The sequence below is a fragment of the Manihot esculenta genome, chromosome 9 (assembly GCF_001659605.2).
Source record: "Manihot esculenta cultivar AM560-2 chromosome 9, M.esculenta_v8, whole genome shotgun sequence".
NCBI classification, from domain to species: Eukaryota; Viridiplantae; Streptophyta; class Magnoliopsida; order Malpighiales; family Euphorbiaceae; genus Manihot; species Manihot esculenta.
Genome location: NC_035169.2, coordinates 33,755,400 through 33,782,562, shown reverse-complemented (window position 1 = coordinate 33,782,562; position 27,163 = coordinate 33,755,400). Strand labels below are relative to the sequence as shown.

The window sequence follows — 27,163 nt, the reverse complement described above, 5'->3', positions numbered from 1 at the left end:
CGACTGAACGGCACGGTTCTAGTGCTTTGGTTGTATCATACCATGCCAGTGCTAAGCCTCTTCCTGCTGCCACGTCTCTACATCTTTGTTTTTCAATTATTCTTTTTTTCTTTAAAATGATGGGAGTGGTTAAATGGCAATATCAACCCAAACTCGGTTCCACCTGACCCAACTAATTGAAATCTTAAACCTTAAGCTAGGAATAGAATTGTAGGCCTTCCAAAGATTTATTCCACATTTATAGGTCATTCAAGATAAAACTCTTAATATTTTTTAATAAAAGGAAAATTATTTTTTAAATAATAAAAATACACGTTTAATTGTTTGTCGCTTCTTGGATTCCTCGAAGGTGGAGCTCCTCTCCCCAGTAGTATGACAGATGCATCCTAAATTAATTTTCCTTTCCATTTGTTATTTACGATGGAGGAAAATGGAACTTAATCACAAGAAATTTTCAAATGTCTTACTAACCTATTTAACTAGCAGACACAGATGGATCCTAAATTAGTTTATTATTATTTTTTAAAAGTTATCATTATGCAAGAAGGCAGATAACTGGCATCGTTATTGCTTCATTAGCATAGATAATATAATAAAACCAATGCCAATAGACCTATGCCTGTCAGCTGCATATCAGATGCTTTCAACTTCTAATGATGATTTTCTTCTCCAACTCCCTTGATAAAGACTACTATCAAATAATATGCCAGTTCCTGTTACAAACATGGACATGAAACTAACGAACACGACGACAACACTTGCACACCAAGAATGCCAATCAAATTATAGCACCGGGTCAGCCCAGGGATTATCATAGCTCTACAAGGCCAGCCATTAATAAGTTTTCGCCGTCACAAGTAACATGCAACACGTGACAAGAACATGAACCAAAAGATCATACAATAATGCTAGAAAATCTTACAAAACTAATAACTAATTTTATTCTTTTGTGAAACATCTATATACAAGTCACGTACAAATGAGTTCTTCAAACTGATTCGGTCAATTCGTCCACAATTTGCACTAACAGTATTATTTTCCTCATGCTTGCATATCACATTTGCTCAAACTCATCGAATTGCCCCGAGCAAATTGGCGCCATCAAGCCTTGTATTTTCCAAATGCTGAGCAAACATAAGATAACATTAGATGTCTGCATTTAACATAGAAAATGCAGATCAAAGGAAAGCTCACTTAAAGAAGAAAAGAACCCCAACTGGACAAGCAAGTGCACTTCATTAATTCCTAGGATTAGTAATTTATGCAACATCAGCCTGCCACCACATAATATGTGGACTTCTGCATTTAGGCCTTTGCTTAATCATGATTATCTCCCACTACTCTTTTTATTTCTTCTGTTAGAATACATGGATCTTCAATATGCCAATGCGCAAGTAGTTCAGTAGTAGTAGTAGCAAATGCTGTGCATTATGGTATTAATAATATTCTGCAACAATATGATTAATCTTGGCTAGATATTAATGCCATCTTTAACTTTTCTGAACTCCTATTTTAGATTTATGCATTTACCATGTATTTCATGCATGCTTAATGATTTGGCATTAAAGGATAAAGTAGTCAAAAGAAAATGAATCACTGGAGTGAAAATCTAAAACATGAACTCATGGCCACTGTAGAATCCATATTCCAGGAATTTAACTGGTATCACAAATGCAAGACAGTTCCATAATCAACAGGCCAAAAGATTGATATTAAGTTATTAACTGCCTGGTTCATACCAAATCCATTAAAAATCTCGCATACCAATTAGTTTGACTTACTGTGTTCTGAAGATTGACTTGTCGTAGATAAGCCCGCTGAAGATTTGCACCCTTCAAATTGGCATTATTCAACTTTGCACCCTGAAAAACATGAATTCAATAAGTTAATCCCCGGAACTGCATGTATAACCAAAGTGTTTCCGAAGATGAACAAGGTGCCCTTCATGAGCTCATTCTTTACTCTATAAAAGCAATTAATTGCAAAGTTAAGACCCAAACATAATAAATTCCTTGTTTGATTCATCCACTCAATCCATGCCTGATTATCAGTTCATGCAGACACTCATTCTTTTAGCCTTAGAGTTGATTCCAAGGAGATGCCCACATTATTGCTTGTTCCATTACAATGATTAACAACCTAAATTAGGTGAGAGATCACTCTGTGATTCATACTTGTAAGTGTAAGCCGTATTATTAGTTTATAGAAATAGCTTTAGTTTTTGTAAAATAAGACTTTTACCTTTAGATTGGCCCCTTCCAGATTAGCTCCTTCCAGATTGGCATTAGCAAGATCTGCAGTCTGGCATCGAATAACAATAAAGATTAGTATCTCAGAATAACTAAACACCAAATGACAAGCCAACGAGTCATCAATATGTAATAAACATTTCCAGTAAACCTGGGTGAGGAAACAGCCTCAAACTTGAAAATTATGTACTAAATAGACCAATAAATGCTGAACCTGTAAGTGTGCAGAGCGCAGATCTGCTCCACAGAAACTGCAATCTACCAGACAAGCATCTGCATGTAACATACAATTGAATTTAGAAGGTTCTTCATCCTCATTTTAAGCCATAATTATACCAAAACGATGAGCTTTTCTCAAATAGCTTCTTTTTTTTTTTTTTCCAAACACAGAGCATTCCATTGAGGTATTACTTCATTATACTCGGTTTCTTAAATCAACACTCCTATTGTTGTGCTTATCACTTTTTATTTAATTTTGTGATGGATGACCCTTATAACATGCTTCATGTCATTGACAAGAGGAGTTCAAACTTGTTTGCCATCAATAGAGAAACAAATGGATTTCTCTCAAAAAATTTGCAAACATTCAAGTTGAGAGTAATACCGTAAGGCATCAGCCATTACTTGCAATGTAAAAATATTCCAAAAGATTATGAGGCAATGGTATATGCACAGGTATAATAGGCACTAAACCTTGACTATGTCATGCCTAACAAAGCATAACACAAATGGTTGTAGAAAGATACTAAACAACTAGCAGCAAAATTGAAAAATGTTACCTTGTAGGTTTGCGCTCTGAAGATTTGCACCAGCTAATAAAGCTCCACGAAGATTTGCACCAGTAAATTCGCATCTTCCCTAGGCAAGAAACAATAATCAAGAAAAAATACTCAATAATAATTTTACAAAAACAGATCCAGTTTCACTTCGAGTTCTTACTCTCTCAGGGTTGCATTGTGAAATATGGAACCCTCAGCATCAACATCCTGCAATTAAGATGTTCAGGGCTTGAGTGTACTCTGTTTATATATACACACACACAAACACACACACACACACACATATATATAACAATTGTAGACAAAGCATAGGATACTCTTGCACATCTATGCCAAATGCTAAACTCCACTTAACGTATTATAGAGCATCAAGTTTCTTAAAGTAAGCATTTCATATTTTTTACATGAATTGTTCATGGAGATAATAATCATTACAAAATAATTAACATATGCTCCAGTCCTGATTGTCAACAATTAAGGAATGCATTATCCCCATCCCCCTCACCTCCCACAGGCCCAATACAAAAATTCCCTTTTTCTAATGTTCAACAACATTCAATGAATTTTTAGGAAACTTCCTTGCTTCTGAGGGTGGTAATTGATAACAGAAACTAACTCTGTAACGTATAATTGTCACAAAATTGCATCTCCTGAAATATTGAACCAAAGGAATGAAACATTGGTTATAGAGGGCATAAAATGGAGTAAAAATGAGAAGTCCCACGGTACAACGCAAAGACAATAACTGCAGTTCCCTCTTGCATATATTCCTCATCATTTATGATAATGTTAAACCTACCCGAAATTTTGCACACTGAAGGTTGGCACGTGAGAAGAACACATTTTTAAGACATGCAAAGCTAAAATCAACAAATGAAAGGTCCTGCAAATTAACAAACAACATATCTCATGAGAAATGATCCGTCATTGTGTAATTTATGTTGGAGGAAATGTAACAAAAATGACCAAACAAGCATTTATGGGTAACCTCTGCTGTCCAACAATGGACCTTGCAGCAGTTAAAGAGTGAGAAGATACCATTCACAGTCACAATTGTCAATTAACACATGTAGAACTTTCTTCATGAATCATTCCATCAGGAAAACACAAATATATGTATGCTTAATTACAAAAAAACTGACATCTATGCAGGATGAATTTTGAGAGAGATTTCATAAAAAATGCTTCCAAAACACCTGGGACTGAAAAAAAAAATTACCAGCTTCGAGAGATCAAGGCCAGAAAGATTAACCCCTCGAAATCGGACTCTCTCAGATTGTATACACTTGATGATATCTGTTCGTGTCAATTCACTATCTAGTTCATCAACTTCCTTTCTCTTGTTTAGGACAGAATTAATCCCCTCAATGAGCCCCTGGTACAAAAATAAATAGACAAAAGATGCATAGTTTCATCCCATGCATAAAAAGAAGGACCTATCTCCTTGGGTAATTTTTTTTCAAAAAATGAATCCATACATTCAAAGCACCTGAAAAGGTAGGGGGTGGGGGGAGGAAGAGAAAAGACTAGGCTTAACCACATACAAGTAGCTGATAGAATTCTGCCTCCCTCATAAGCTCTGAATATTCAGCATCATTAAGTTTAGGAACCACACCATCCCTTAACCAATTCAGAATATGCCTAAAATGTTTTCCGTCCCTATCCACAAAGACACATCCCTGCAACAACTCAATAAAATTAAAAAATTCAGAACATACTTCTTTGACTAATTTTGTCCCTGTGACAAAATATCAATGCAAATACCTTGCTTCATTTGATGCAATGGCTGTGGAAGGGAAGGGGTGAAAATCATTCCATTATTTTATTACAAAATCCTAAAAGGTAAACAAATTTTGTAGGATTTCTTTTCATTCCAAAACCACCAATACCTTTCAGTCAAGAAGTGGAAAAGAATGGAATTCACATTTTTCCTTCCTTCCTCTGAAGGAAACGAATGGACAGATCTATTCTGTTTTCCTTATTATTTCCTTCCCCATATATCTCCATTTTTTGCTCAAACAAAATTGATTGCTATCCTCTAAATGAAGAAATTATGGCAGTCATCACTCAGAGTCGCTGAAGTGGCCGTCTCATGAAATTTAAGTAATAAAAGATCACATGTACCGAGAAGCAAAACAGATAAGAAAAGTGAATACCTTCTCAGGGTCCTCGCACACTGTATGCCTACCACTGAACATAGCGGCAAGCATTGAATCAGGTTCTCGCTGCGTCAAAGTATCAACCGTGGTGCAAAATTTTTTCCCTCCTATGAAAACACGAAAAGTAAACAGGTTTCTTCAGTGATAATAAGTCAGTTGCATTAACTGAGAGCATTTTCAAAAACAATTTCAGTTAGTAAAGCAGGCATAAATACCAAAAAACAATTAAGTAATAGCAATTCAATTACGGCCCTTAATTACTTAAAATTCGTTAAATTAATATGAAACCACCCACATTTCCAATTTGAAATCTCTGTTTGGCAGCCGAGAAAAATGAAAAGAAAACAACTGAAACGATATCTAGCAAACTACCAATGAAAAATCTATGTAGTTGACGAGCAGAATTAATTACTCACAACACGACAAACCCTACTGCTGACCAAAATAAGTGTTGCTTTTGCTCTTCAACCACAAAACCAATGTAAATTAGGGTTTCAGTTGCTTAACAATCAAATTACTTGGTTCCTAGATGGGATTTGAAGACAAAGATAGCTAGAGAGAGACAGAGAGAGCAGACCGATGTTGAGGCGAACCACAGAAGAGAAATTGGACTCGTTCGTCATTGGATTGCAGTGAATTTGGGAGAGAGAAGTGTGTGGGTTTAGTGGCGTCTCCTCTGAAATTCGAGTATTAATAATAACCATGAGAAGAAATATTTGAAGATGGGTTTCAGACTTCCACCCACAAATAATTACTCCATGCTTTATTTTAACGCTTATTGAATATAAAATACCACAACTTTACTCAAATTACCGTTGTAATCAATTTTTGATAATAAACGTCACATTTTTTAATTTATTGTAATTATAATTAATTTCTAAAATTATTTATTTAATTTAATACAAAAATTTAAAATTATATATTTAAGACAGTTATTTTTAAAATTTTTAATATTTTATTTTTTTAAAATCAAGAAAATAAATATTATTATTTAGAACTATAATGCTCAAACAGAGATTCAGACATATCAAACAAGAATTTAAAACGATCAAAACTGTTTTGCTAACAGATGAGCAGCCTTATTCGCACTACGTCTAATCCAATATAACGAAATAAATGGACAAAAAAGCAGAATATCTTTACAATCCGAAATAATGACGCCAAATTTAGAAAAGTCCACCGAATTAGAGTGAATGGTAAAGAATAAAACCTGACTATTATAATATTTTATTTAAATTTTTTAATTTTTTTATAATTATAATCGACTATTAAAATAATTTTAAATTAGATACCTTAAAAATAATAATTATTAATTATTTAAATAGGTATGCCCGAAAACAAAATCAATGTGAAGCCTTAGCCACGGTCCAGAAAAAGAACAGAGCTATTAGCACAGCAGAGAGCAGAGTGAAGCACCAAGTGTGCACCTCTGCATGGCCAGCCAAACGTGGCTACCATAGCTACCAACACATGCATCTTCTCTCCCTATTAAACGGAACCTTTCATTACGCTACCTCCTTCTCCGTGTGAAGTTCCCACCTCCAACAACACCATGAAGCATCTCTCCGCCGTTGCCACAGACGTCATCCAGAGTTGTGCCCGGTAAGTCTCTCTCTCTCTCTCACTCTGTTTCTTTTTTTGTTTTGTGTTTCTGCAGGCTACACGACATTTCTCCCCTGTTTATTATTGATAGCAGTTATTGCTTTGGTTGAATAGGAAGTTAGATACTAGTGTGGAAAAATTGGTGGAGGAGTTTGAAGGGAAGTGGAAGCTTGAGGCTGAGATCAGTGGGTATTCGAGGAAATTCGTGGAATTTTGTGCCTCAAAGACACTTCCCGAAGAGTGTAAAAATGTAGAGGAGAAGATCAGTGATGGGTCATTTAGTCGTTTCACGTTCGATACGATGCTTGCATGGGAGATTCCTAGCTCAGAGAATGAAGAGTCTCGTATGGTAAATTCCTTATCTAGCTATATTTCTGGTTATCATGAAAAGGGTCTCATCGAACCCGTTAGCTAGAACTCCTGAAAATGACGCTTTACTATGTTTATTGATAATTCTCAATAGCTATTGTGCTGTGGGATTGACAGGAGTGTGAGGGGAAGACGAGAGAAGACGGGAAGATGATCCCAAAAGTGGCTCAAGAAGAAGACGATATCCCTCTTTTCTATTCAGATGTTATGCCGCTTCTTGTAAGAATCCTACAGTTTTTGCTTATTTAGATTACCCCTTGTTTGTTCAATAGTCCCTTAGTTTCTGCCTCGAGTAGTGACTCGCTCGTGCTGTGTTGGTAGATTAATGATGAGCCAAGTGTTGGAGAAGATGCATTTGTATGGTTGGCAGCATTGGTTCCATTTGCTGCAGATGTTGTTAATGGAAGATTTACATTTGAAACTCTTACAGCACCTACAGGCAACCGTCTTTTCTTCCCTGCCTATGACAAATTCTTGAAAGAAATTTCCAAGTAATTTGTGCTTCTCAACTCTAGCTTCTTGTACAATTTTGGTACAAGGAATTTAAATGCCTCTTTTAATTTGCTATCCTTTTCTTTGAACACTTCAATTCACAGGTGCATAAAGCATTTGCAAAAGCAAACAAAGCCAAAGGGCGTGGAGCTTGCAGATGATGAATATATTTTACATGTTGAGGGCACTGCAAGCTCACAGAGAGTAGTTCGCCATACTGGAGGAACAAGTTGGCCTGGTAATTAATCTGTTTCTTGCTGTAGTTGCAATTTCTGAAGGCATGATTTGGTGACTCTTAATTTTTAACATTTTTTATTTTCTAGGTAGGCTTACACTAACCAATTATGCTCTATACTTCGAGGCTTCGGGAGCAATAACATATGATGATGCACTTAAAATTGATCTTTCAAAAGATATTGAACACACTGTGAAGCCAACTGCTACAGGGCCATGGGGTGCTCCACTTTTTGATAAAGCCATAATCTACGAATCTCCTGAACTGTAAGAACCATTTTCGCTGCCATTTTTTTCATGTTGAATGCATCATTTTCTCAAAAAAGTTAATTTACTCTTGATTTTCTGGATGATTATATCACTATACTTGCTTTTAACTGATCAATTTTGTCGTTGATATATGCAACATAAGTCTTAGGCCTTATATGTGCTATTATTGCATTTCTTTTAGATCAGAAGGAATTGTGTTGGAATTTCCAGAGATGACTAGCTCCACTAGACGTGATCATTGGCTTGCACTTGCCAAGGAAGTTATGCTAATGCACCAATTCTTATCCAAGTATAAGGTGAAATGTCCAATACAATCATGGGAAATGCATGCCAGAACAATATTGGGTATCATAAGGCTCCATGCTGCAAGAGAAATGCTTAGAATATCACCCCCAGCGCCTACAAAATTCTTGATCTTTGCTTTGTTTGACGAATTGCCTAAGGGAGACTATGTACTAGAAGAGCTGGCGGAGAGCCTGAAGAAGGTTAATAGTGGACATCCATGCAGCGCTAGCTCAGTTTTAAGGAGCTTGAACATGTTTGTGCAGCCATTAGTCTCAAGCATAGAAGTTACACAAACAGACAAGGAATGCAAAAGTGATCAAGACAATATTCATTCGTTGGAGAGTGCCATTAATCAAGCTAGAGAGGAAGCAAAGGATGTTGAAATTGCCAAAGCTACTGCTGAGGAGTTGAAAGAGGAAGGGATCAGTGAAAGTGTCACTGTGCTTATTGTAAGTTAGTAACATGCTAAACTTTATGGCCAGAATGCACCCCTTTCTCTCTATAAGGCCTCTCCTCTCATGTCTGCTGTGCAGGTGCCGTAGGAAACCGAAAAATAGAATCAACAAAGGATATTTTTTCAATTCTAAAGGACACCTATAAGAAATATGCATTATTGATTTATCACTTCCCAATGTTATGAATCAACATATCCACCATGTCATGATATGACTTGCCATCGATGCTAATACAAGTGTTTTGAATTGAAAACATGACTAAAAGTCTCTAGTATCTTTCCTGTATTCCTGTGGTTCTCCATTTTTAGAAATGTGCAAGTCGTGTATGTTTTCACAAATGATCTTCTTGCATGCCAAACAACAAGAGTTTATAGATTCTTCGCTTTTATCTCATGCTGTAGGAATTGCTACGGCCATTGAAAACTGTAGTACCATGGTTTCAAGAAGTCATTTCATGGGAAAGACCACATACCACCATCAGAATGATAGTTGCCACTTTGATAATAGTCTACAAGTAAGTTGTTTTAGATTTCCGGACATCAACTTTCTTTGCTCATATGCAAAAGGACTTGTCAATTTTTACTTGAATTTGCAAAAAATAGTATGATTAATGAACAATGCCTTGGCCATATAGGGAATGGTTTGGAAAGGCTATAGCTGCTTTCCTATTATGGATAGTGTCAAAGATGCTTCAAGCAAGACTCGGAAGGGTTCATGACAAATACAACGAGATAGTAGTGCACACTGGCTCAGACCAGAAAACTACAGTGGAAAGCATAGTGGCAGCTCAATTCGGATTGCGAACAGCTTATGAGTTGATGCAGGCCTCCAATATAGCAATACTAAAAATCTGGTCCATAATGTGCTCAAAGGCGCGTAAGGTACATATTCTTTTCCACCTAAATTGTAACTTCAAGATGAGCATTAGAAGGTTTAGTTACTACAGGGACCTTTACTCAACTTCTCTATTGTTGTTGTGTTCCTTGTTTTGAGCTTCAAACCTTATTGACATGAGCAATGGAACTACTTTATTTACAGCATGCAGACATGACAATGGTGGCGATGTCTGTATCGGCCATCATCTTTGCTCTGATACCATTAAAGTACATTATTATGGCAATCACGCTATACTATTTCCTTATGACATCAAAACTAGGGAAGTACATTGGAAATGAACAAGGAAACAGAAGGTTAAAAGAATGGTGGGATTCAATCCCAGTCATCCCTGTGCATATTGAAGACAAGGCTCCCCAGCGCCTTACATAGGTTGTAAGTAATAGCAGTGTTCATTTTTATATACATAACACAATATTTTGTATTATGTGTCTGTTTGCTGCTGCTTGGAAGCTTAGAGAAAAGAAACGAGTTTGTTTCTTTTTTTTTTTGGAACATCTTGTTTCAGTTGTCATTTGGATGATGAACCAGAAAGTTGCATTTGTATTTTATTGATTGTAATTGTGATGGGGTAATTCTCAACCAAAGTGTGTTTCTGTATTCCTTGATTATACTTGATATGAGAAATCAGTGAAATGCGTCCCCTCAATAGGCTTCACCTAGTTAAAGATTACTCAAATATCACACATGAATGACGAGATATAAGACAATTCTTCAAAACTACAGCAGCCGAAGCTTCAAAGTTGCAATCAATAGTCACCAGCGTTTGAAAAAATTTCCCATCTCGACCAGAGAATCGTATTATATTGAACCACATCAAGCCCCAAATACTTGACAACAAAATCATCTCAAGGAACCAATCCTTACATTAAAGCAACTTGGATCTAATATTTACAGACTTCTGTTACAGCAGTATTTTTGCATAAAATCTATTCAAGTTTCCGTCATGCAACTGTCACCAACACAGTTCTTCAATCATTAAAACTCCAGTTCCATGTTACTTTGTAGGTGCTTGATCTTCATTAATTTCCCCTAGCCTTCTCCAAATCAGGAAGATCTGCAATTCACGTTCCATGGGACAAGACAAAAAAAAAATCAACAAGAGAAAAAAATTAACTTTACAATCCGAAAATACAAGTTTTGAAAACTGCCACATCCTCAGAAAACGAAAACGGAAACGGAAAGAGGCATTAAGGAGGCATGATACTTTAGTTTTAATTCATATTGACATGTTCTCAAGCTTCATTTTGTAAGAAAAAAAATAAACTTCCGAAATTATGTAAAATTTCAACTTATTTTAAAATGAAAGTTTTTAAATTAAAAAAAAAAATGGATTTTTTAATTCCAAACAAAAAAATTAATTAAAAATAAAGCAATTGAATTAAAATTTTCATATTTTAATTCCAAAAAAGGGGATAATGAAAATTATCTGTATGATAATGAAACAATAGAAACAAGATTCACATCAGCCAATTTTCCATGTGCTTTGTCTTATTTAATAATTTAGTTTAGAAAACTTTTATATACATACACATATATATAGTAAGAATTGTAAATGTTACTTAATAGTTATGAGTAATTAAGGATAAAAGAGCTAAAAAGATAGAAATAAGACGCATTAAAACTATGAGAATCACTTAGTTTGATGCATGTGTTCAAAAGTCATATTATTATCATATAGAAATTAAAAAGTCATTCTTTCAAAAAAAAAAAAAAAATTTAAAAATTATGTAAATTATATAGATAGAGATGTGTGCCTATATACTGCCAGTTTTGTAATCATTCACAGAATTAATAAAAGTGATCAAGTTGTAACTCACAAAGCATTCCTTCATCATCACTGCCTTCGTCTTCTTCATCATACTGTGAAAGGAAAGACGTCATTAAGAAGACACGAGCACAAGTAAATCCATTCTTTATAAATAATCAAAAGAACAAACTAAATTACCGCAGTATTATCATCGTCAGAGTCCAAATCAGCTGCAGAACACCACAAATATTCAATCAGATCCAGTTTAAGCATACACTCAGAATCTAAATAGTAGCATTCTTGCATATTGGATAATTACATTCTTGAATTATTCACACATTTACAGGTAGTACAATACACCATCTCTAGCCAATAGAACGCCAAAATATTGTAATACATAAATCACATCATCATCACACGGACTAAATGATACAGTACCACCTACAGAAGTATACTTTTAAACAAGGTCTGCTAAAACAGCTTGCCTTCATGAATCTCAACAGCCTTTAATCCAGATGAATGTGCTACAAGTACATGAAACTTTTAAGAACCACGCTGATTGATAAATGAGTACTTTTAAGAATAACACCACGCAAGTCTGTTGGGAAAGATTAAAGGATTATTTCATTATTTATACCGTGCCGCTCAAACCCACAATGAATGAAACAACAAAGAAATATTCCATAAGTACCGAACAAAAAAATGTTTAACCTATAGTACTGTTGTAACCATGTTAAGGGAAAAATCACAGTTCTGCACGCAAGGACAACAATCTCAATTATTATTTTTGTGAAATTGAAGCTCATGCGCATGATAGCTGTCAACTGCAATAGTTTTTAATATACATTTCTTATTTTTCATAGTGGGATACTATTACCTGAATTTTATTCTTTCGAATGACAAGACCAGTTATACTAATTGGAGACGAACCTCAGATGCACATGCACCTATATTTTTTCAGCGAATTTTAATATATCTGTTCTTCACTTTCTCAATATAAAAGAAGCCTTAACCCACAACAGTAACAAATCACATCTTTCTGTAGAGGAGTTTGGGAGGAAACGGTCACATTCCACGACTGACAGATATAATACGGTATAACGCACCAATAAATTAACAAGAGCAGGAGATTATTCAACAAGAAGTCAACAGACGATTCAGGGTAGACAAGAAAAGTCCAGCATACATTAGGGTTTTCAGACATTGGAACAATCCATACAAAAGTGGAAAAGGCATCAAGGTTCAAACCATCATCTGGCAGAATCTAAGACAGGAATTAAGCATCAAAAGGGACAATTAATTACAGTAATTAACTCTGCTAGAACCATAAGTCACCGTGAGCCACTTTGAGGCAATGCTAACAAAGAAGGCAGATGCAGACAACAAGTAAGATCATTTTTTCACCATGATTAAAAATTTAAAAGGACCCATATAATAAAAAAATAAAATGCCATGAGGAGCAACTTACAAGTAGTCTCTTCATCGTCCTCATCACACCATTTGTTCCAATCCACCTTAATGTAAGGTGCAGGTTTTTCTTCAGACTTGAGTAGTCTTTTCCACCAAGCCTTCTCTTGTTTCTGGACTGAACATATTATGTTCCTTAACCCAACATTAGTTTTACATCCCTAAAACAAAGAGAACACAAAAATCTATCAAAATTTTAGAGCAAAGAGAAAAAATAAAAATAAAAATGCAAATATTACATATTGAGCTATCTTATAACCTCAGGAAGAATGGCTCCATAGAGTTGCAAAGTGAAATCAAAGGATTCGCCTTGAACCCCAACAGCAGAGAAACTGAATACCCCTTCAGCCTCGCATTTCACTGAAACGTCCTTGGCGTCCGGTAAGGCAATGGTAAGGTACACCTTATCGGATCGCTGAGCCCAGAGAACCTCCGGATGCCGACTGCAAATTCAAATCGAACAGATAGTTTCAGTTTCACTCAGGAAAAAAGCTCGACTTTCATACGGTTAGAGAGGGGAAAAAAAACCTCATTCTCTTCAGGAAGGTCCGATGACAGATACGGCAGGTCGCTGAAAAGGATGAGAGACGCAAATCCAGTAGCAAGCAAAGAAGCAAAGGGAAAACCCTAAGGAGAAAGGGAGGAGTGTGCTTCCTCCTTCGAGATCCTTTTCTTCTACGAGTGTTTCGGCACTGGTGATGAAGCTTCGTACTCCAAATCCAGTGGGGCCAATGGTCAATGTTCGTCAAACCCTTGCAAAACAAAATTTTCTTTTTACCTATGAATTTCATTGAAAAAAAACGACCGACCTCTTTGTCTACGACATTGTTAATTTTTTTTTTTTAAATGATAATTGATGAATTTTTATAAATATTTTTAGGATGCAGAGTAAAAATTCAACATTATATTTAACTTTTTATTATAGTAGACGATTTCATAATTTTTATTTATTTTATATAATAAAAAATAATTTTTTTTATAAATTTTTTTATTATATTCAATTTAAAAAGATTAAATTATATAAATATTAAAAAAAAATTAAAAATAAAAAAATTATAAAAATTATAAAAATTATAAAATAGACGAAATGATTACGAAACAACAATAAAAATAGGAGTTTAATTTTGAAGAGTGTATAACAATGGTTCCCTTTGACATTTCGAGAAATTTTATCCTAAAATTAAAATAGACAAACTAATGGCAAAAATTATCACTTTCACGAAAAGATCGCCAACTCTAACGGAAGCACAAGTCAAGTTTTAAAAACATTAAATTTTTACAATTAAGGGATTAATTTATTAACATTGTTAAAATTTAGGGATTAAATTAAGAATTTCTCTTTTTTTATTTATTATAGTACAATTTGAGTCTCTTATTGATATTTTAAATTTATTTATTTAACAGACTTTAAATAATTATCAAGTCTTTATTATGATTTAAATATATATTTTTTTAAATTTATTAATAGAGACTTAACATTGCTGAAGGGTTAAGGTTTAATAACTATTTTAAAAATTTAAGCGTAATATTTTCATTTACTTATTTATTAAGGATTTATTTCTTTTTATTTAATTTATTATTTTAGTGGAACAGAAACTAAAAAGAAAATTATTTAAAAGGAAATTCGTTCTCCATCAGAAACTCTTGCCGTCTTCTGTTTTTTCTTCCTGAAATTCCCCGAGAGAAAAAAGGTATCAAATCGCTCCAACCGAATTCAAAACCCCACGCGATGGGAATGTGAAATTGCATGCTTTTTCTCTCCTATTTCATTTCTAACCCTCTAAAGTCTACGGAGCGCCATAAAGGCCAAAACTCGCGCTAGATTTTCTCTTCAAAGAATGGCGATGGCTGTTGAAGGAGGCGGGACCCTGTCCGAGATTTATCAGACTGCGAAGAAGCTCTTGCTCAGAGCTCGAGATGGCGTTGAGAGGCTGGAGCGTCTCGAGAGTTCAACATCTAGTGGAGGCTTGGACTCCCCTGAGCTCTCCTTCACCGTTAAAAAGGACATCTCTCAGATCCAGTCCCTTTGTGCTGAAATGGATCGTCTCTGGCGCTTAATCGCGGGTAAGCCCCAACGTGATCTCTGGAAAAGGTACTTAATCCGCTCTTCGCTTTTCTTGACGATAACTATAGAATGAAGGAGCTGTGGAGCCCTATTTATTTTTTTACATATGTGTTTGCATCCATTCGACGCTCAATTTGTCATATCGGAAAGCTTAATTTTGATCTCACTGTATCAATTTCAGAAGATCAATTAAAAAACTGTCATCAAATAGTCTTTATTACAACTGAAATATATGCTAACATAGCTCATTTTCTTAGGCTATGGGAAAATGGTTTCTATTAGGGCTAGAATTCTCTAGTTCAACTATGGTGTTTTTGATTTGGAGCAAACTTTTTGGCTTTAGTCCTAGTAATTAACTTCTTTTGATATTCAATAGATTCTTTTTTTTTCCAATCCAATTGCTTGAGAATTATGGTGAGTTCTGGTTTATCCTCTATAGGGGAGAGAATTATTTTTGCATGTTTTACCTGTATGAGCACCAACTCTCTGATTCAAATTCTCTGTCGTTTATTATATACCATATTCCAATTATTTGGCTGAGCCTTTAATCAATTTTGGACTTATAGAACATGTGAGGATACAAAAGAAGATATTTGAACCAACTCTCGTGGAAATTTTTCTTTTTTTTTTTCTCTGAATTTGCACCTTCTTATTTGGTGCTTTCTAAATGCATAATTCATTGAGTTTACATAGTGATAACTATACGCTATTAAAATTATTTTAACTACAAAATATAATGCAAATCCATGAGGCAAATCACTAACTAAAATTAAGGTCAAATGGCTCTGTATTAGGATTCATTCCCCTGCTGTATTTTTAATTGCTAAGACAGTGAGTTGCAAGATGCAATAGTTTTGAGCATTTGTGGTTTATTTGTCTCTCATCAATCAACATGTTTGCCTACCTATGCTTAGTCAGGTGTCAAGGCATATAGTGTAGTGCACCCAGGTCACGGGTTCTACTCCCAACTCCCCCTTACCCCTTACCTCCTAATAAGAAAAAATCAACTCGGTTCATTATGGCATTTTTTGTGTTTTGTGATACCATTTTTTAGAATAACTGTTTGAAAACTTGATTATGTTGAGTTAGTCAAAAGATTGTCTTTTTTATCATCCATTTTATAACTAGGGTAGTTAAACATGGCATATTACGGCATGAAGGAACCTCGAAGCCTATGCACAAGGTGTGGGTGCAGGGACATGTTTGAGAGACAAAAGTTGCCCCCCTTCCTCAACCAGCTCCAAAAAAGAGAGAGAGAGAGAGAAGAATTTTAAATTTAAGAAAAAAGGGACATTTGTTGATAAAGATATTGTCACTATTTAACCAACAAAATTAACAGTCTTCAAAGCATTAATTTCAAGTCAACAATCTTAATTAGGGGTGAAAACCTAGATTTGACAAAAAATTTGAGACAACTCTTTAGCACAATGCTTTAACAAGGACTTAAGGAATATATGCTTTTGGCAAAATTTTCAGATATTTACAGTTGTATAGAAAATATATGTTCTCTTATTCAAAAGCAAGATCAATGATCAAGGCACACAGAATCTGTTACAAGTTTATCAATTTTTACCTAGATAACCATGTTTATTTGTTAAACATTGGACTGAATTTTGATTTTGGTCTGACAGAAAAGTAGAACAAGTAGCAGAAGAAGCTGAATCATTGAAACAAAGTCTGGATAGATACTTCTCAAGGAATCAAAGACGGATGAGGGAAGCTCAGGAGAGGGCAGAGTTGCTTGGAAGAGCAGTAAGTTCTGTTTATTTTTCAATTCATTAAACTTGTTTAATGCTCTTCTGCTAAAAACTTTCTTTATTCAATATCTAATGATTTTATATTTTATATCTCAGAATGGTGAATCATCTCATGTTTTAAGAATATTTGATGAGGAAGCACAGGCAATGCAGTCAGTTCAAAATTCAAAAAGGATGTTGCAAGAATCTTTATCTACAGGAGCAGCCATCCTTTCCAAATATTCAGAGCAAAGGGAACGCTTGAAGGTTGGTGCTCAAGTCCTTGTGTGCTCATTTGCACAGTATCTATGCACAAATACATGCACTTTATTTGTTGAATGGATTCAATCTTTCAACCTTTAATAAATGGCTTTGGCTGTAGTGTGACCATAACTGAAGTATGCACATGAGCATTATATTCCTGATTAACATCGACGAGGTTTACAGATAAGAACATTAAAATCAGATCTCCTTATGGCTGTCTGGACTTAGTTTTATAAAGATGCACAGTGTTCAAACAATAGGGTTGATGAAGAAGGCTGACTTTATCTTAAGTGCAATCTGAGATCCAAGATTGCTCCATCTAGTTTAAATGGAATCTATGGTTTTAGGCACATTCCAGTTGTTAAAACTTGAGATATCCAGTGCGACTAGTTAGAATTTGGTCCTTGGAATGGAATAGAGGAGGAATGGAGTAGCTAATCACATTAGCCATTCTTTCACTTGGATTTGAATTTATAAGGTACTAATTTAAAAATATTTATTTCATATAATAATTGTTATAAATTTTAAACTTTAATAAAAAAATATTAGTATAAAATTGCTAACCGATGTAATGTAATGGTATTTCACATTCAAATTTGAATCAAATTATGAATAACCATTAACCATTCAACATGGAATAGTACCCTATTCTCATCCTATTTCATGCCATTCTTCAAACCAAACAAAGCTCCGAGTATAATGGGCGTGGGATGGAGTTTATGGTCAAGGTCAATCTCAAGATATAATGTTAGTTATTAATTGAATTGTGTACTGATGCGAAGAAAAACTATCCTGCTTAACTTGTATATTGTAACAGAATGCACAACGCAAAGCTTTGGATGTTCTCAACACAGTGGGACTCTCCAACTCTGTATTGAGACTGATTGAGAGGCGGAATCGGGTTGACAGATGGATCAAATATGTGGGAATGCTCATAACACTTGCCATCTTGTATTTTCTCGTGTCTTGGAATCGCTGAAGTGCCCTTCGTGAATTTGTACTGGGCTTCCTGAAAATATGAGATCACAAAGAACTATTGAATTTTTTTTTTCCATACTTCTGTTTCATGACTTTTATAGTTTGACTTTATTCAGATTCAATAGAAGAAAATATTGAAATTTTAGTCATCCCATGTTTTACATGATGTTATCTGGTTGAGACGCTTTTGCTTTATTACCTTCCATGCCTAAACAATCAAATAATGCTTTAGTAGTCTTGAGATGAGATCATGTGCATCAATATATGAGTAGTTAGTTGGGAGGTGCACACTGGAAGCTGGTAGCTTCTGCGTGCTGGTATGGCTTTTGTGGACCACGGTTGCAGTTTCGTTAATAAACATGGCATATAGTATCAGAAGTTTCAACCGACACTTTTGCCTTTTTTTAATGTGGTTAGATCTAAAGACTATCTATGATAGAGTCCAAGCCAACATGTGAAAATTGCTTCAGTTCAAGCGGAATTGCAAGTCCATGGTTTTCTACATTTGTAGTTTTGGAGATTCCTTGTTATGACACGGACAAATTCTTGCTAGTTCAAGTACATCTTCCCTTTGGTCTTTATCATTACGACAAACCTTACAAAATCAACTTGCCTTTGTTATTCCTTAACCTGCGGGTTATTCTCTTTGTCGATGATAAAAATATAAATCCTCTTCCAAATTACTATTATTATTATTTCTTCAAATTGAAATTTAGAATTTGAAATTTTGTAAATCTATGACATTAAGAACGATATATATAAACAAATTGTAATAATATATTTTGTAATAAAACAATACATTGTTATTATGATGAGTGTATATGTTAAAACTATCATCTAATTCGACCAAATAAATAAATATTTAAAAATGGCAAATCAATTAAAATATCAAAATATAAAAAATGTCATTAATCTAATAATTATAAGTTAGATAAACAAAATAAGGAAAAGGGAAAAGTGATGGTTGGTGAAAGAAACATATTATTTTTGCGCTTTTTGTATTAAAATAATAAGTGAAATTTTTTAGAATTTGAAATTATTGGTTAACCAAGGAACCAATTAAATCAATCAATTCATTTGAATTATTTGATTCACTATTAATTCTTTTGTTTATATGTAATTATTCTCATAAATTCTAATTACTAATATGACTAGTGAATCGAGAATAGTAAAACTTCTTATAACAATTATTATTATTCGTTAAGCTTTTTGGTGTTTTGCCCTAATTTCATGGAACAAAATATTCGCAAATATGGAACATGGATTGTGCTCTGCCCCATGGATCAACGGCAAATCCATTTTTCATCCCTGTTCTGTAATAGAGAGAATTTTCTCCATTTCCACAACTGTTTGCTGCTTTATGTTATTTTATATACTTTAAATTATTAAAATTACTTTTTATTATTTTAAATATAATATTTAGTAGATTAAAAAATAATTTACATGCTATACGCTGCATATACCTTTATTGCTTATAAATATCCCATGTGTATTTTAAAAAAATAATTATAAAAAGAGTAAAAATACAGAGAAGTGAATTTCACAAACCATTAAGGGGATTAAGATTGGCAAAAAATAATATAAAATTTCTTTCCCTTTGAATTTAAGATTTAAATTTCAATATTATTTAAAAATATTCAGATAATTCTGTTAATAATTTATAATTCAGAATAATAATTTATAAATATTTAACTTTCACTTATTTGAATAAAATTTGTTATTGTATTGGATAAACATATATATTTTATATTTATAATTATATAATCTGCAAAACATATAAATATTATTTTAAATTAAAAATTATTTTAAAATCGATTGCATATCTCTCCAACTGTTGCCATTGGGACGAAATTCATTTTAAGGATGAGATGACAGGTGGAAGGCGAGGGGCTGACACGTGACGTGAAAACTTTTAATGGGTAACGCTGGTGCATGCACGAGCTTTGCATGTGGATGCCACCTGATAAATTTCTTTGCTAAGAAAAATAAAGCACGCGTGGAAATGTCAGAATTACCCTTATAAATATCTATTTGTACTTTCCACGATATTTTGGCATAAATCTTTTAATTAGGAACTCATGATTAGCCTAATTGACATTTCAGTTAGACAGATGTTTTTTTTTTTTTTTTTAAATTTTCCTATCCTTTTAATATTTACTTTTCTTTTTTTGAAAAAAAAAACTCAAGATTAAATTTAAGTAAATTGGGATATCTTAAAATGAGAAAGAAAATTAAAATGAAATACAATAAATTAAAGATTCACATGCTCTATAATTTTATTTTTAATACAATTAAATTATTTTTTAAAAAATTGACTTTTCAAAAAATAATCGATTTAAACCATTCGAGTGGGGCCTCTGTGCTGTTTTTGTAAGCGGTTACTGGAGAGTGATTTTGTAGAGACCGGTGGGGAAGGGACAGTTTGTAGGCTCATACAATCCTCCATGCTACAAGTGCACCATCAACTAACTCCACCGTTTAGTCAACCCAATCACAAATCCACAAAATCTGATTAATCCCCCTTTTCTAAATTAAATAAAATATAATTTAAAAACTTTTTCAATTTTTTAGTTTAATATATAAATAAGAATAATATTTTATATGAGCATGGTGAAAAGTAATTTTTTTTTCTATAAGATAATTCCCATACATTGATATGTCTCCATGTTCCATGCTAGTATCATCTTATAATCTGAAGGTTTTTTTTAATAAATTTTTTTAATTTTTATATTTAATATTTTAATTTTTTTTCATATGGTGGATGTGAATGTGAATTCTCGTTGGTATTTGTGTTATTTTGAGCTTAATATGTTAATTTTTTTCAAATTTTTAATTTAAAAAGTCTAATGCTAACCTAACTTTTTTAAAACGTCTCCATCCATATATCAAATCAGAAATCAAATGAAATTTGTGCTTTTAATTAGTATTAAAATTCAAAAAGGGATTACTTGAGGTTTTACATTCTTTCAATTTTATTATAATTATAACTAAACACCTAAATTAATTTTAACGAAAAATCTATCAATTTACATAATTTGTCACTTATTAAATATCTTGATTGATTATATTATAATTATAATAAAATTTTAATTTTAAAATTAAAAAAATTAAGTTATAATTGTAAAAAAATAAAAAATTTTGGATTTTTACGTTTAATAAATCAATATTAATAATTAAAATGAAGATGTGAATCGGAAACTTAATAAATATAAACAGGATTTGGGTTTGAGTGAGCAAAGCTGATTAGGAAAATCCAAAAGAGATTTGATGAGGCATTAACAGAGAAATTGAAAAGAGAGGAGGCAATGGTAGAATGGTCAATAGACGCTGTGGGTTGGCCAAATGAAACGAAGCAAAACCGGGGGTGGTATCATAAACCAGTAGTTTCAAGACTCAATCTTGGGGCGGGAATTGCTTGACAAATCATTATTAAAAATAATTAAAAAAAAAAAAGAGAGAAGCCATTTTCTTTTCTGTTTCCTTTTAAGAGAGGTTGTTTTCTGAGCATAGTTTCAAACCCAAAGCATTTCCTGTTCCAATTAGCCCCTGGTTTTGCCATTTCTTATATAATGTACAATACCGTGTTCCCTTTTTCTTCGCTTTCTTCATCCAAATTTCACTTCTTAACTGTTGCACCTCTTTATCTACTTATCCATTTCTTCTTCTTCTTCTTCTTCATTTACAAGTACCCATCACCAGCTTTGATCTTGTCAATCTGTACTACGAACTAAATTTAAACCTGTAGTGTATTGTATATTTGTAGTGCCTTTCCTTTTGGTGGTTGTTTGTTGGGTTTTGATTAATTTCATGAATCCAAGTTTGCAACCCTCCTTAAATCTTAATCCATTCAGCTAGGCATTTTTTCAAACGAATTCCTACAATTTTTTCTTGGTGAGTTTGTTTTTTCCTTTCATTCAATTTATTGTACTAGAAGTATAGAGTTGTAGAGGTCCACGGGTATATATTGGCGTTACATCGATGACAATTGAAGCTGTTGTTGATCCAAGAAGAGACCCAGTTGGGCAGCACGTACACAAGGTTGGGTATGCCAACCGGGTTATCAAGAAGAGATGTAAACGAAGAATCAATAAGCGTTCTGAAGCAAAAGTTCCCATGGCACTGCAGGAGCTGTATGTATCATGCAGAGAAGTTTTTAAAGGCCCTGGAACTGTTCCCTTGCCTCATGATGTGGAGAGATTATGCCATATACTTGGTACGTTTTTGTTTGCATTTTTCAATGATTGCTTTAGCTTAATTTCCTTTAGAAACATTCGACTTGCTTGTATGATTACTAATTTATGTATTATGTCAGTAATTTCATTATCGTAATCATATCTTCACAGAGGTGTTGGAGTTGATACGTTGTGGTTGATTGATCTTATTTTTCTGTCAATTGTGGATTGATTTTTAAGCATTGATATGATATATATATATATATATATATATATATATATATATATATATAACACTATTGATGAATAGGATCATAGTGTTGCGCTTTTTCTTTGTTTCTGCATTGAAAAATGCCTATAGTGAGCAAGAAGTTTTGAACATTTACACTTCTTTATTAAGACAAACAAAGAACTTGTAAATTTCTACAGTGTGCTAAGGATCTTCTGTTTTCTGGGTCGTAATTGAAAGTTCTGGATAGGTGATCAGTTGACAAAGAATATATTTGAATCCAACACTTGAGTTTTGGTATTTTATTTGTAATTCGTTGTATTTGATTGAGTAGATACGAAATGTAGATAAAATTCATGAGTTTAAATTATAATTTTATTACAATGTGAATCTGGATAATCTGTTCTAACTTATCAAAGATGTAATTTTAAAATCACTCTGCAATAATTTGGTCGAAGCATGCTTGGACTAAAAATTTGAGTAAATTCTTGGGTTTGAAGTCTCCCTATCCAGATGTACATTGACATTTTAAGTTCTGGAATCTCTTTGGCTGTTCTTTGTGTGCCACTGGAAGTATATGTTATTTTCATTACCTGTAGAAGTTCGACGCAGAACTTCGTTCGACTACCAGTACTCTTTCTAACTAAATGGTGGCTTCCATTTTTTAGGATTCAAGCATAGAGTTTCTTTATAAGATAATGAGCATTAATCAAGGCTGTGCTCCTGAGTTTTTGTTTTGTATAAATATGGTCATTCCTTCATTAATTTTTGTCTAAAGCGGAGTATGTGAAAATTCTTCACATATTTTCTGGTTCAAGAGAAAGGTAAAAAAATTATCAATCGTGTTGTTATATGCAGTATGGTGAATGCTGAAGCTAATAACCTCTTAGATGTGGTTTGTTAGTAATACTATTTTTAATACCTGCAAATTAAAATCTAAATGGTATATAACAAATTTCAATGTTGTATGCAAAATTGTGGATTAAGATTATGATCTAGATTCTCCATGATATTTATGTGGTATATATACATATGTTTATGTCAAATTTTATAAATTCGAAAAGGGGAAATGCATGATTTTGGCTTTGCATGATAGGATCGACAAGTTGCAACTTTTGACTATGAGCATAATATTTATTTATTCAATATTCATATTTGGCATTATTCTCTTCCTAGAGAAACCCTTTTTTTATATATATATTTATATGTTGCCTTAGTACTAGATCTTAAAACTTTGTGCTTACTATATCTAGATGATGTGAAGAATTTTTTTGAACTTTTTTTTTTTGAAAAGTAGTAAAATAATGCAACTTGACAACCTATGATCTCCAACCCATGCAAATGGGTCCGGTGAGAGCATTTTCATATTTAGCTGTTAGTATCATGCACAACTAAATGTAATAATAATTTAGTTGACAACCTCATGTGTGCAAAAGCATGATTACATTAAAGACATATTTGAACTAGATGTCAATTTCTTAATAAACCTTTTTATTGTGTTTTAGACAATATGAAGCCAGAAGATGTTGGGCTAAGCAGCAAGCTGCAGTTTTTTAAGACTGAAAATGCGGTGAAAGGGACTCCAAGGGTCACCACCACCACCATATACAAATGTGATAAGTTTTCGGTAAGACTATACGAGTAGATGATTCTTGTTCATTATTTATAATTGTTTTGGAATGCTTTTCTTTTCACCCGGGGTTAAAATTAGTGGCATTTTAATCTGTTAATTTCCTCCAAAATCATATCATATGATACGACAGGCATGTGGATACTGTTTGTACAACTGTGGAAATAGTCTTGGAAATCTGATACTTATTATCCCATCTAACACAGTTACACACCAAAAAATCTGTTTTAAGTTGCTGACTTGTTTTTTCAATTTTCATCATGCAGTTGTGCATTTTCTTTCTTCCTGAAACTGCTGTCATTCCTTTACATAACCATCCTGGGATGACGGTTTTTAGCAAGCTTCTACTGGGGACAATGCACATCAAATCATACGATTGGGTTAGCACTAGCAGTGCAGAGGAATCTGGACAGCCTTCTCATTGTGAGTGCTTCTTGCTGTCTTCTTTAACAAAGTTGGTTGTTGGACTTGTTTATGATCCAAATTTTTTGGTTTTTCAGTGAGATTGGCGAGACTGGTAACGGACAGTGTCTTTAAAGCTCCTTGCAACACATCTGTATTATATCCAACGACTGGAGGCAATATCCATCAGTTCACTGCCATTTCACCTTGCGCAGTTCTTGATGTGCTCGGACCTCCGTATTCTGCAGAAGATGGCCGAGACTGCTCATACTACAAAGATTTTCCTTATGATGCCTTCTCAGGTAAGGAAATGCATATTATTATTTCCTTCCCATGAGTGTTATTTTTGTTTCAGATTTGTGATTATACTGTAAATTAATTTATCACAGATAAAGATATGGGTCAGCCTGTCCTCTTTATGTGGCCCACAGAAACACACAAAGAATCTTAAATAAAAAACAATGGATGGGCTGTTTGTTGGCAATACATTGGAAAGCATTGATGCTGTTTTAAATATAATACGCCGCAGTACGCACTCCTTAAAGTTCACCTTTATGGAGCTTTTTTTCAAAAGAAAACTGCATACTAAGGAATGGATTATTGGGATTAAAACCTTCTTGACTTCTTGCAAGGCGTGACTGTGCTTTGTTATTAGCTTAGGTTGGTTGAATTTCTAGTCTTTCGCCCGGGTTCAAGCTTGTTTCCTTGACTACATTTTTTCAGCAGACTCAGACACCCAAGTGGTCGACCATTGAATGTGAAAACGCCATATTTAATTAATCTTAATGCACATGTATGAACTTGTGAAACGTGTATAGCACAAAATTAGCAATTTTGATATTGAATAGCATAACTGATAATGTTTTCTATTCTAAGCCCTTTTCTTTTTTAAGCTGCAAAAGGAATGGAACATTCTCAACATTTTCTTTTTCTTCATCTTGTATTTAATGAATTCATAGCTGCAAGAAAATATGACAGATAAATTGTATTATTCACCTCCAAAATTATTCAATGCAGATGGAAAAATGGAGTTGACAACAGAGGGGGACTGTTGTGGATGGTTGGAAGAGATAGAGACGCCAGAGAATTCAGAGATGGATGGAATTGAGTACTTGGGTCCACAAGTTGTAGAGAGTACAGACTAATTGCTAGCTTGGTTGGTTGTCACCTTTCGACAAAATTTTTTATTTTCTTCTCTTGAACTATCAAAATTTTACGTTTCACATGTTACTACTATACATATATATTTTTTTATATATAAATGTCTTTTCTTGACTCTGTCTAGTTAAAGTTAGTTGTATGAGACTTTTCCAGCACATGGTTTACGAATTTTCTTGTGTGCCAAACGACATCTTATCATTGGCTTAAGAGGGCACCAAGTCCAGTTTGAACAAAAACAAAAGATCTCCTCCCTCTTGCCTTGCTGTCTCGTGCTCTCAACTCCACAAGGCAGCTGGGCAATTTGATAGATCCTCTTCACTTGCCCATACAAATCCTTGTCTGGTGATCCAGAGCCCAGTTCCTGCTGGACCAACAATCACTTTAGATGAGATTGTCTGTGTGCTGAAGGCTGGCCCATCCAACACATGGGACTCTGTTCAACACTCACCATAGCACGAAAGCAAGATCTTTCAAAAAATAAATGAATTTCTATGCGAAGAGTGCATAACTGTATAGATAATTCATGCTAACCGTTAGTTTGGGATTTAATTCGAATTTTTCTTGAAGGTTATTGGGAAGAAATTAGAATGACAAAAAAAAATTCTTGACGTCGATAGAAATTTGAGATTTTATAAACAATTCTAAATATTTTTTAAGAAGGGTTTAGTTTAAAAAAGAAAATAAACTATAAATAATCACTATGGTCGTAATAGATATATCGATTTTTATGTAGAGAATTTGGTTAAAATATGTTAGATTCTACTAAATACATAAATGAAACTAAGCCATATATATCCTCTAATTATATCGAATCGATAAACAAAGGCAGATAGGATTCAAACTTGTCAAATTCCACAGAATTCCTGAAAATTGTGCAACCTCGATGTTTAATCCAAATGAAGCTTAAACTACTTGCCCATTTTGAGGTTTTGCCTGGTTAGGACATGGATTTGAGATTGTGTTTCATGAATCCTTCCATTGTCTTGTTCAAGCGACATGAACCTTAATTCCCAAGTACTATTTCAAAGCAAGCATTCTTAAGAAAGTCAATAATTGGTTTGCAAGCTACTCTTCCAATTTAAACAATAAAATGAGTTACTAAGTTTCTTCTATAAAAGACAGATTTCTGACCTGGAAATTTGTCTTCAGGTAATGAGAACAACATTTGTCCTAATAAATGCAGACTAAATGGGACCATATGACGTCAAAAGAAGGCCAACAAATGAAAACATCAAAGTCGAAAATGCCCTTGCTACATACATTAGCTCATTCAAATACAAGGCTAAATTTGACCTTTCCACATCATCCAATTGAGGGCTAAGTAAATGGAATCCAAATATTCCAAGCCCATAAGTTTTAGAATAATGAATATATTGATATATGGGTGTGTGAGAATGACAAATTCAATGTTATGGAGAAATAATTCTAACTATGAAAGTGAAAGGCAAAAGCAAAAGCACAGCCTGATTTTGTTCTTTTCACTTTAACTATGTGGTGCCCTTCCATTGCCCAAAAGTTTCT

The 27,163-nt window shown here is 33.7% G+C and overlaps 5 protein-coding genes across 7 annotated transcripts; 3 read left to right on the top strand and 2 right to left on the bottom strand.

Annotated features, from left to right (window-relative positions):
* Positions 1 to 758: 758 nt before the first annotated feature.
* LOC110623795 (FH protein interacting protein FIP2) lies at positions 759 to 5,946 on the bottom strand. 3 transcript variants are annotated; one of them, XM_021768820.2, is made up of 11 exons: positions 5,765 to 5,944; positions 5,185 to 5,294; positions 4,573 to 4,707; positions 4,248 to 4,403; positions 3,828 to 3,911; positions 3,189 to 3,235; positions 3,029 to 3,102; positions 2,464 to 2,522; positions 2,242 to 2,301; positions 1,782 to 1,862; positions 759 to 1,124 (listed from the first exon to the last, which is right to left on the bottom strand). In XM_021768820.2, exons 1-11 carry the CDS (start codon positions 5,889 to 5,891, stop codon positions 1,071 to 1,073), a joined length of 987 nt encoding a protein of 328 aa, XP_021624512.1. In that variant the 5' UTR covers positions 5,892 to 5,944; the 3' UTR covers positions 759 to 1,070. The 3 variants fall into 3 exon arrangements, with proteins under 3 accessions (XP_021624512.1, XP_021624514.1, XP_021624513.1); XM_021768822.2 differs by lacking the exon at positions 5,765 to 5,944 and adding an exon at positions 5,604 to 5,755; XM_021768821.2 differs by lacking the exon at positions 3,828 to 3,911 and having other exon boundaries at positions 5,765 to 5,946.
* Positions 5,947 to 6,553: 607 nt separating this feature from the next.
* On the top strand, positions 6,554 to 10,266 carry LOC110622171. The gene is made up of 10 exons (XM_021766594.2): positions 6,554 to 6,789; positions 6,904 to 7,138; positions 7,276 to 7,377; positions 7,480 to 7,649; positions 7,755 to 7,888; positions 7,974 to 8,151; positions 8,336 to 8,888; positions 9,296 to 9,408; positions 9,529 to 9,775; positions 9,933 to 10,266. The coding sequence occupies exons 1-10, from the start codon at positions 6,740 to 6,742 to the stop codon at positions 10,158 to 10,160; spliced, it is 2,010 nt and encodes a 669-aa protein (XP_021622286.1). The 5' UTR covers positions 6,554 to 6,739; the 3' UTR covers positions 10,161 to 10,266.
* A 205-nt stretch (positions 10,267 to 10,471) lies between these two features.
* Positions 10,472 to 13,769, bottom strand: LOC110622172 (co-chaperone protein p23-2). Its single transcript, XM_021766595.2, has 6 exons — positions 13,534 to 13,769; positions 13,265 to 13,448; positions 13,007 to 13,166; positions 11,737 to 11,768; positions 11,609 to 11,651; positions 10,472 to 10,845 (listed from the first exon to the last, which is right to left on the bottom strand). The coding sequence occupies exons 1-6, from the start codon at positions 13,536 to 13,538 to the stop codon at positions 10,811 to 10,813; spliced, it is 459 nt and encodes a 152-aa protein (XP_021622287.1). The 5' UTR covers positions 13,539 to 13,769; the 3' UTR covers positions 10,472 to 10,810.
* Positions 13,770 to 14,629: 860 nt separating this feature from the next.
* On the top strand, positions 14,630 to 18,197 carry LOC110623807 (membrin-11). The gene is made up of 4 exons (XM_021768839.2): positions 14,630 to 15,097; positions 16,702 to 16,822; positions 16,924 to 17,073; positions 17,888 to 18,197. Exons 1-4 carry the CDS (start codon positions 14,844 to 14,846, stop codon positions 18,047 to 18,049), a joined length of 687 nt encoding a protein of 228 aa, XP_021624531.1. The 5' UTR covers positions 14,630 to 14,843; the 3' UTR covers positions 18,050 to 18,197.
* Positions 18,198 to 21,509: 3,312 nt separating this feature from the next.
* On the top strand, positions 21,510 to 25,756 carry LOC110622387 (plant cysteine oxidase 2). The gene is made up of 5 exons (XM_021766872.2): positions 21,510 to 22,261; positions 23,955 to 24,076; positions 24,346 to 24,502; positions 24,580 to 24,783; positions 25,499 to 25,756. Exons 1-5 carry the CDS (start codon positions 22,027 to 22,029, stop codon positions 25,624 to 25,626), a joined length of 846 nt encoding a protein of 281 aa, XP_021622564.1. The 5' UTR covers positions 21,510 to 22,026; the 3' UTR covers positions 25,627 to 25,756.
* The last annotated feature ends 1,407 nt before the right edge of the window (positions 25,757 to 27,163 follow it).

Coding starts and splice junctions, on each gene's coding strand:
- LOC110623795 (XM_021768820.2), bottom strand. CDS start 5,891: ATGGTTATTATTAATACTCGAATTTCAGAGGAGACGCCACTAAACCCA. Junction 3,236..3,827: donor TTCAGTGTGCAAAATTTCGG/GTAGGTTTAACA, acceptor TCTTAATTGCAG/GATGTTGATGCTGAGGGTTC. Junction 1,863..2,241: donor TGGAAGGGGCCAATCTAAAG/GTAAAAGTCTTA, acceptor CATGTTTTTCAG/GGTGCAAAGTTGAATAATGC.
- LOC110622171 (XM_021766594.2), top strand. CDS start 6,740: ATGAAGCATCTCTCCGCCGTTGCCACAGACGTCATCCAGAGTTGTGCC. Junction 8,152..8,335: donor ATCTACGAATCTCCTGAACT/GTAAGAACCATT, acceptor CATTTCTTTTAG/ATCAGAAGGAATTGTGTTGG. Junction 9,409..9,528: donor ACTTTGATAATAGTCTACAA/GTAAGTTGTTTT, acceptor TTGGCCATATAG/GGAATGGTTTGGAAAGGCTA.
- LOC110622172 (XM_021766595.2), bottom strand. Junction 13,167..13,264: donor ATGGAGCCATTCTTCCTGAG/GTTATAAGATAG, acceptor TCTTTGTTTTAG/GGATGTAAAACTAATGTTGG. Junction 11,769..13,006: donor GGACGATGAAGAGACTACTT/GTAAGTTGCTCC, acceptor GGTGTTCTGCAG/CTGATTTGGACTCTGACGAT.
- LOC110623807 (XM_021768839.2), top strand. CDS start 14,844: ATGGCGATGGCTGTTGAAGGAGGCGGGACCCTGTCCGAGATTTATCAG. Junction 15,098..16,701: donor CAACGTGATCTCTGGAAAAG/GTACTTAATCCG, acceptor TTGGTCTGACAG/AAAAGTAGAACAAGTAGCAG. Junction 17,074..17,887: donor AGCAAAGGGAACGCTTGAAG/GTTGGTGCTCAA, acceptor ATATTGTAACAG/AATGCACAACGCAAAGCTTT.
- LOC110622387 (XM_021766872.2), top strand. CDS start 22,027: ATGACAATTGAAGCTGTTGTTGATCCAAGAAGAGACCCAGTTGGGCAG. Junction 24,077..24,345: donor ACAAATGTGATAAGTTTTCG/GTAAGACTATAC, acceptor TTCATCATGCAG/TTGTGCATTTTCTTTCTTCC. Junction 24,503..24,579: donor ATCTGGACAGCCTTCTCATT/GTGAGTGCTTCT, acceptor TTGGTTTTTCAG/TGAGATTGGCGAGACTGGTA.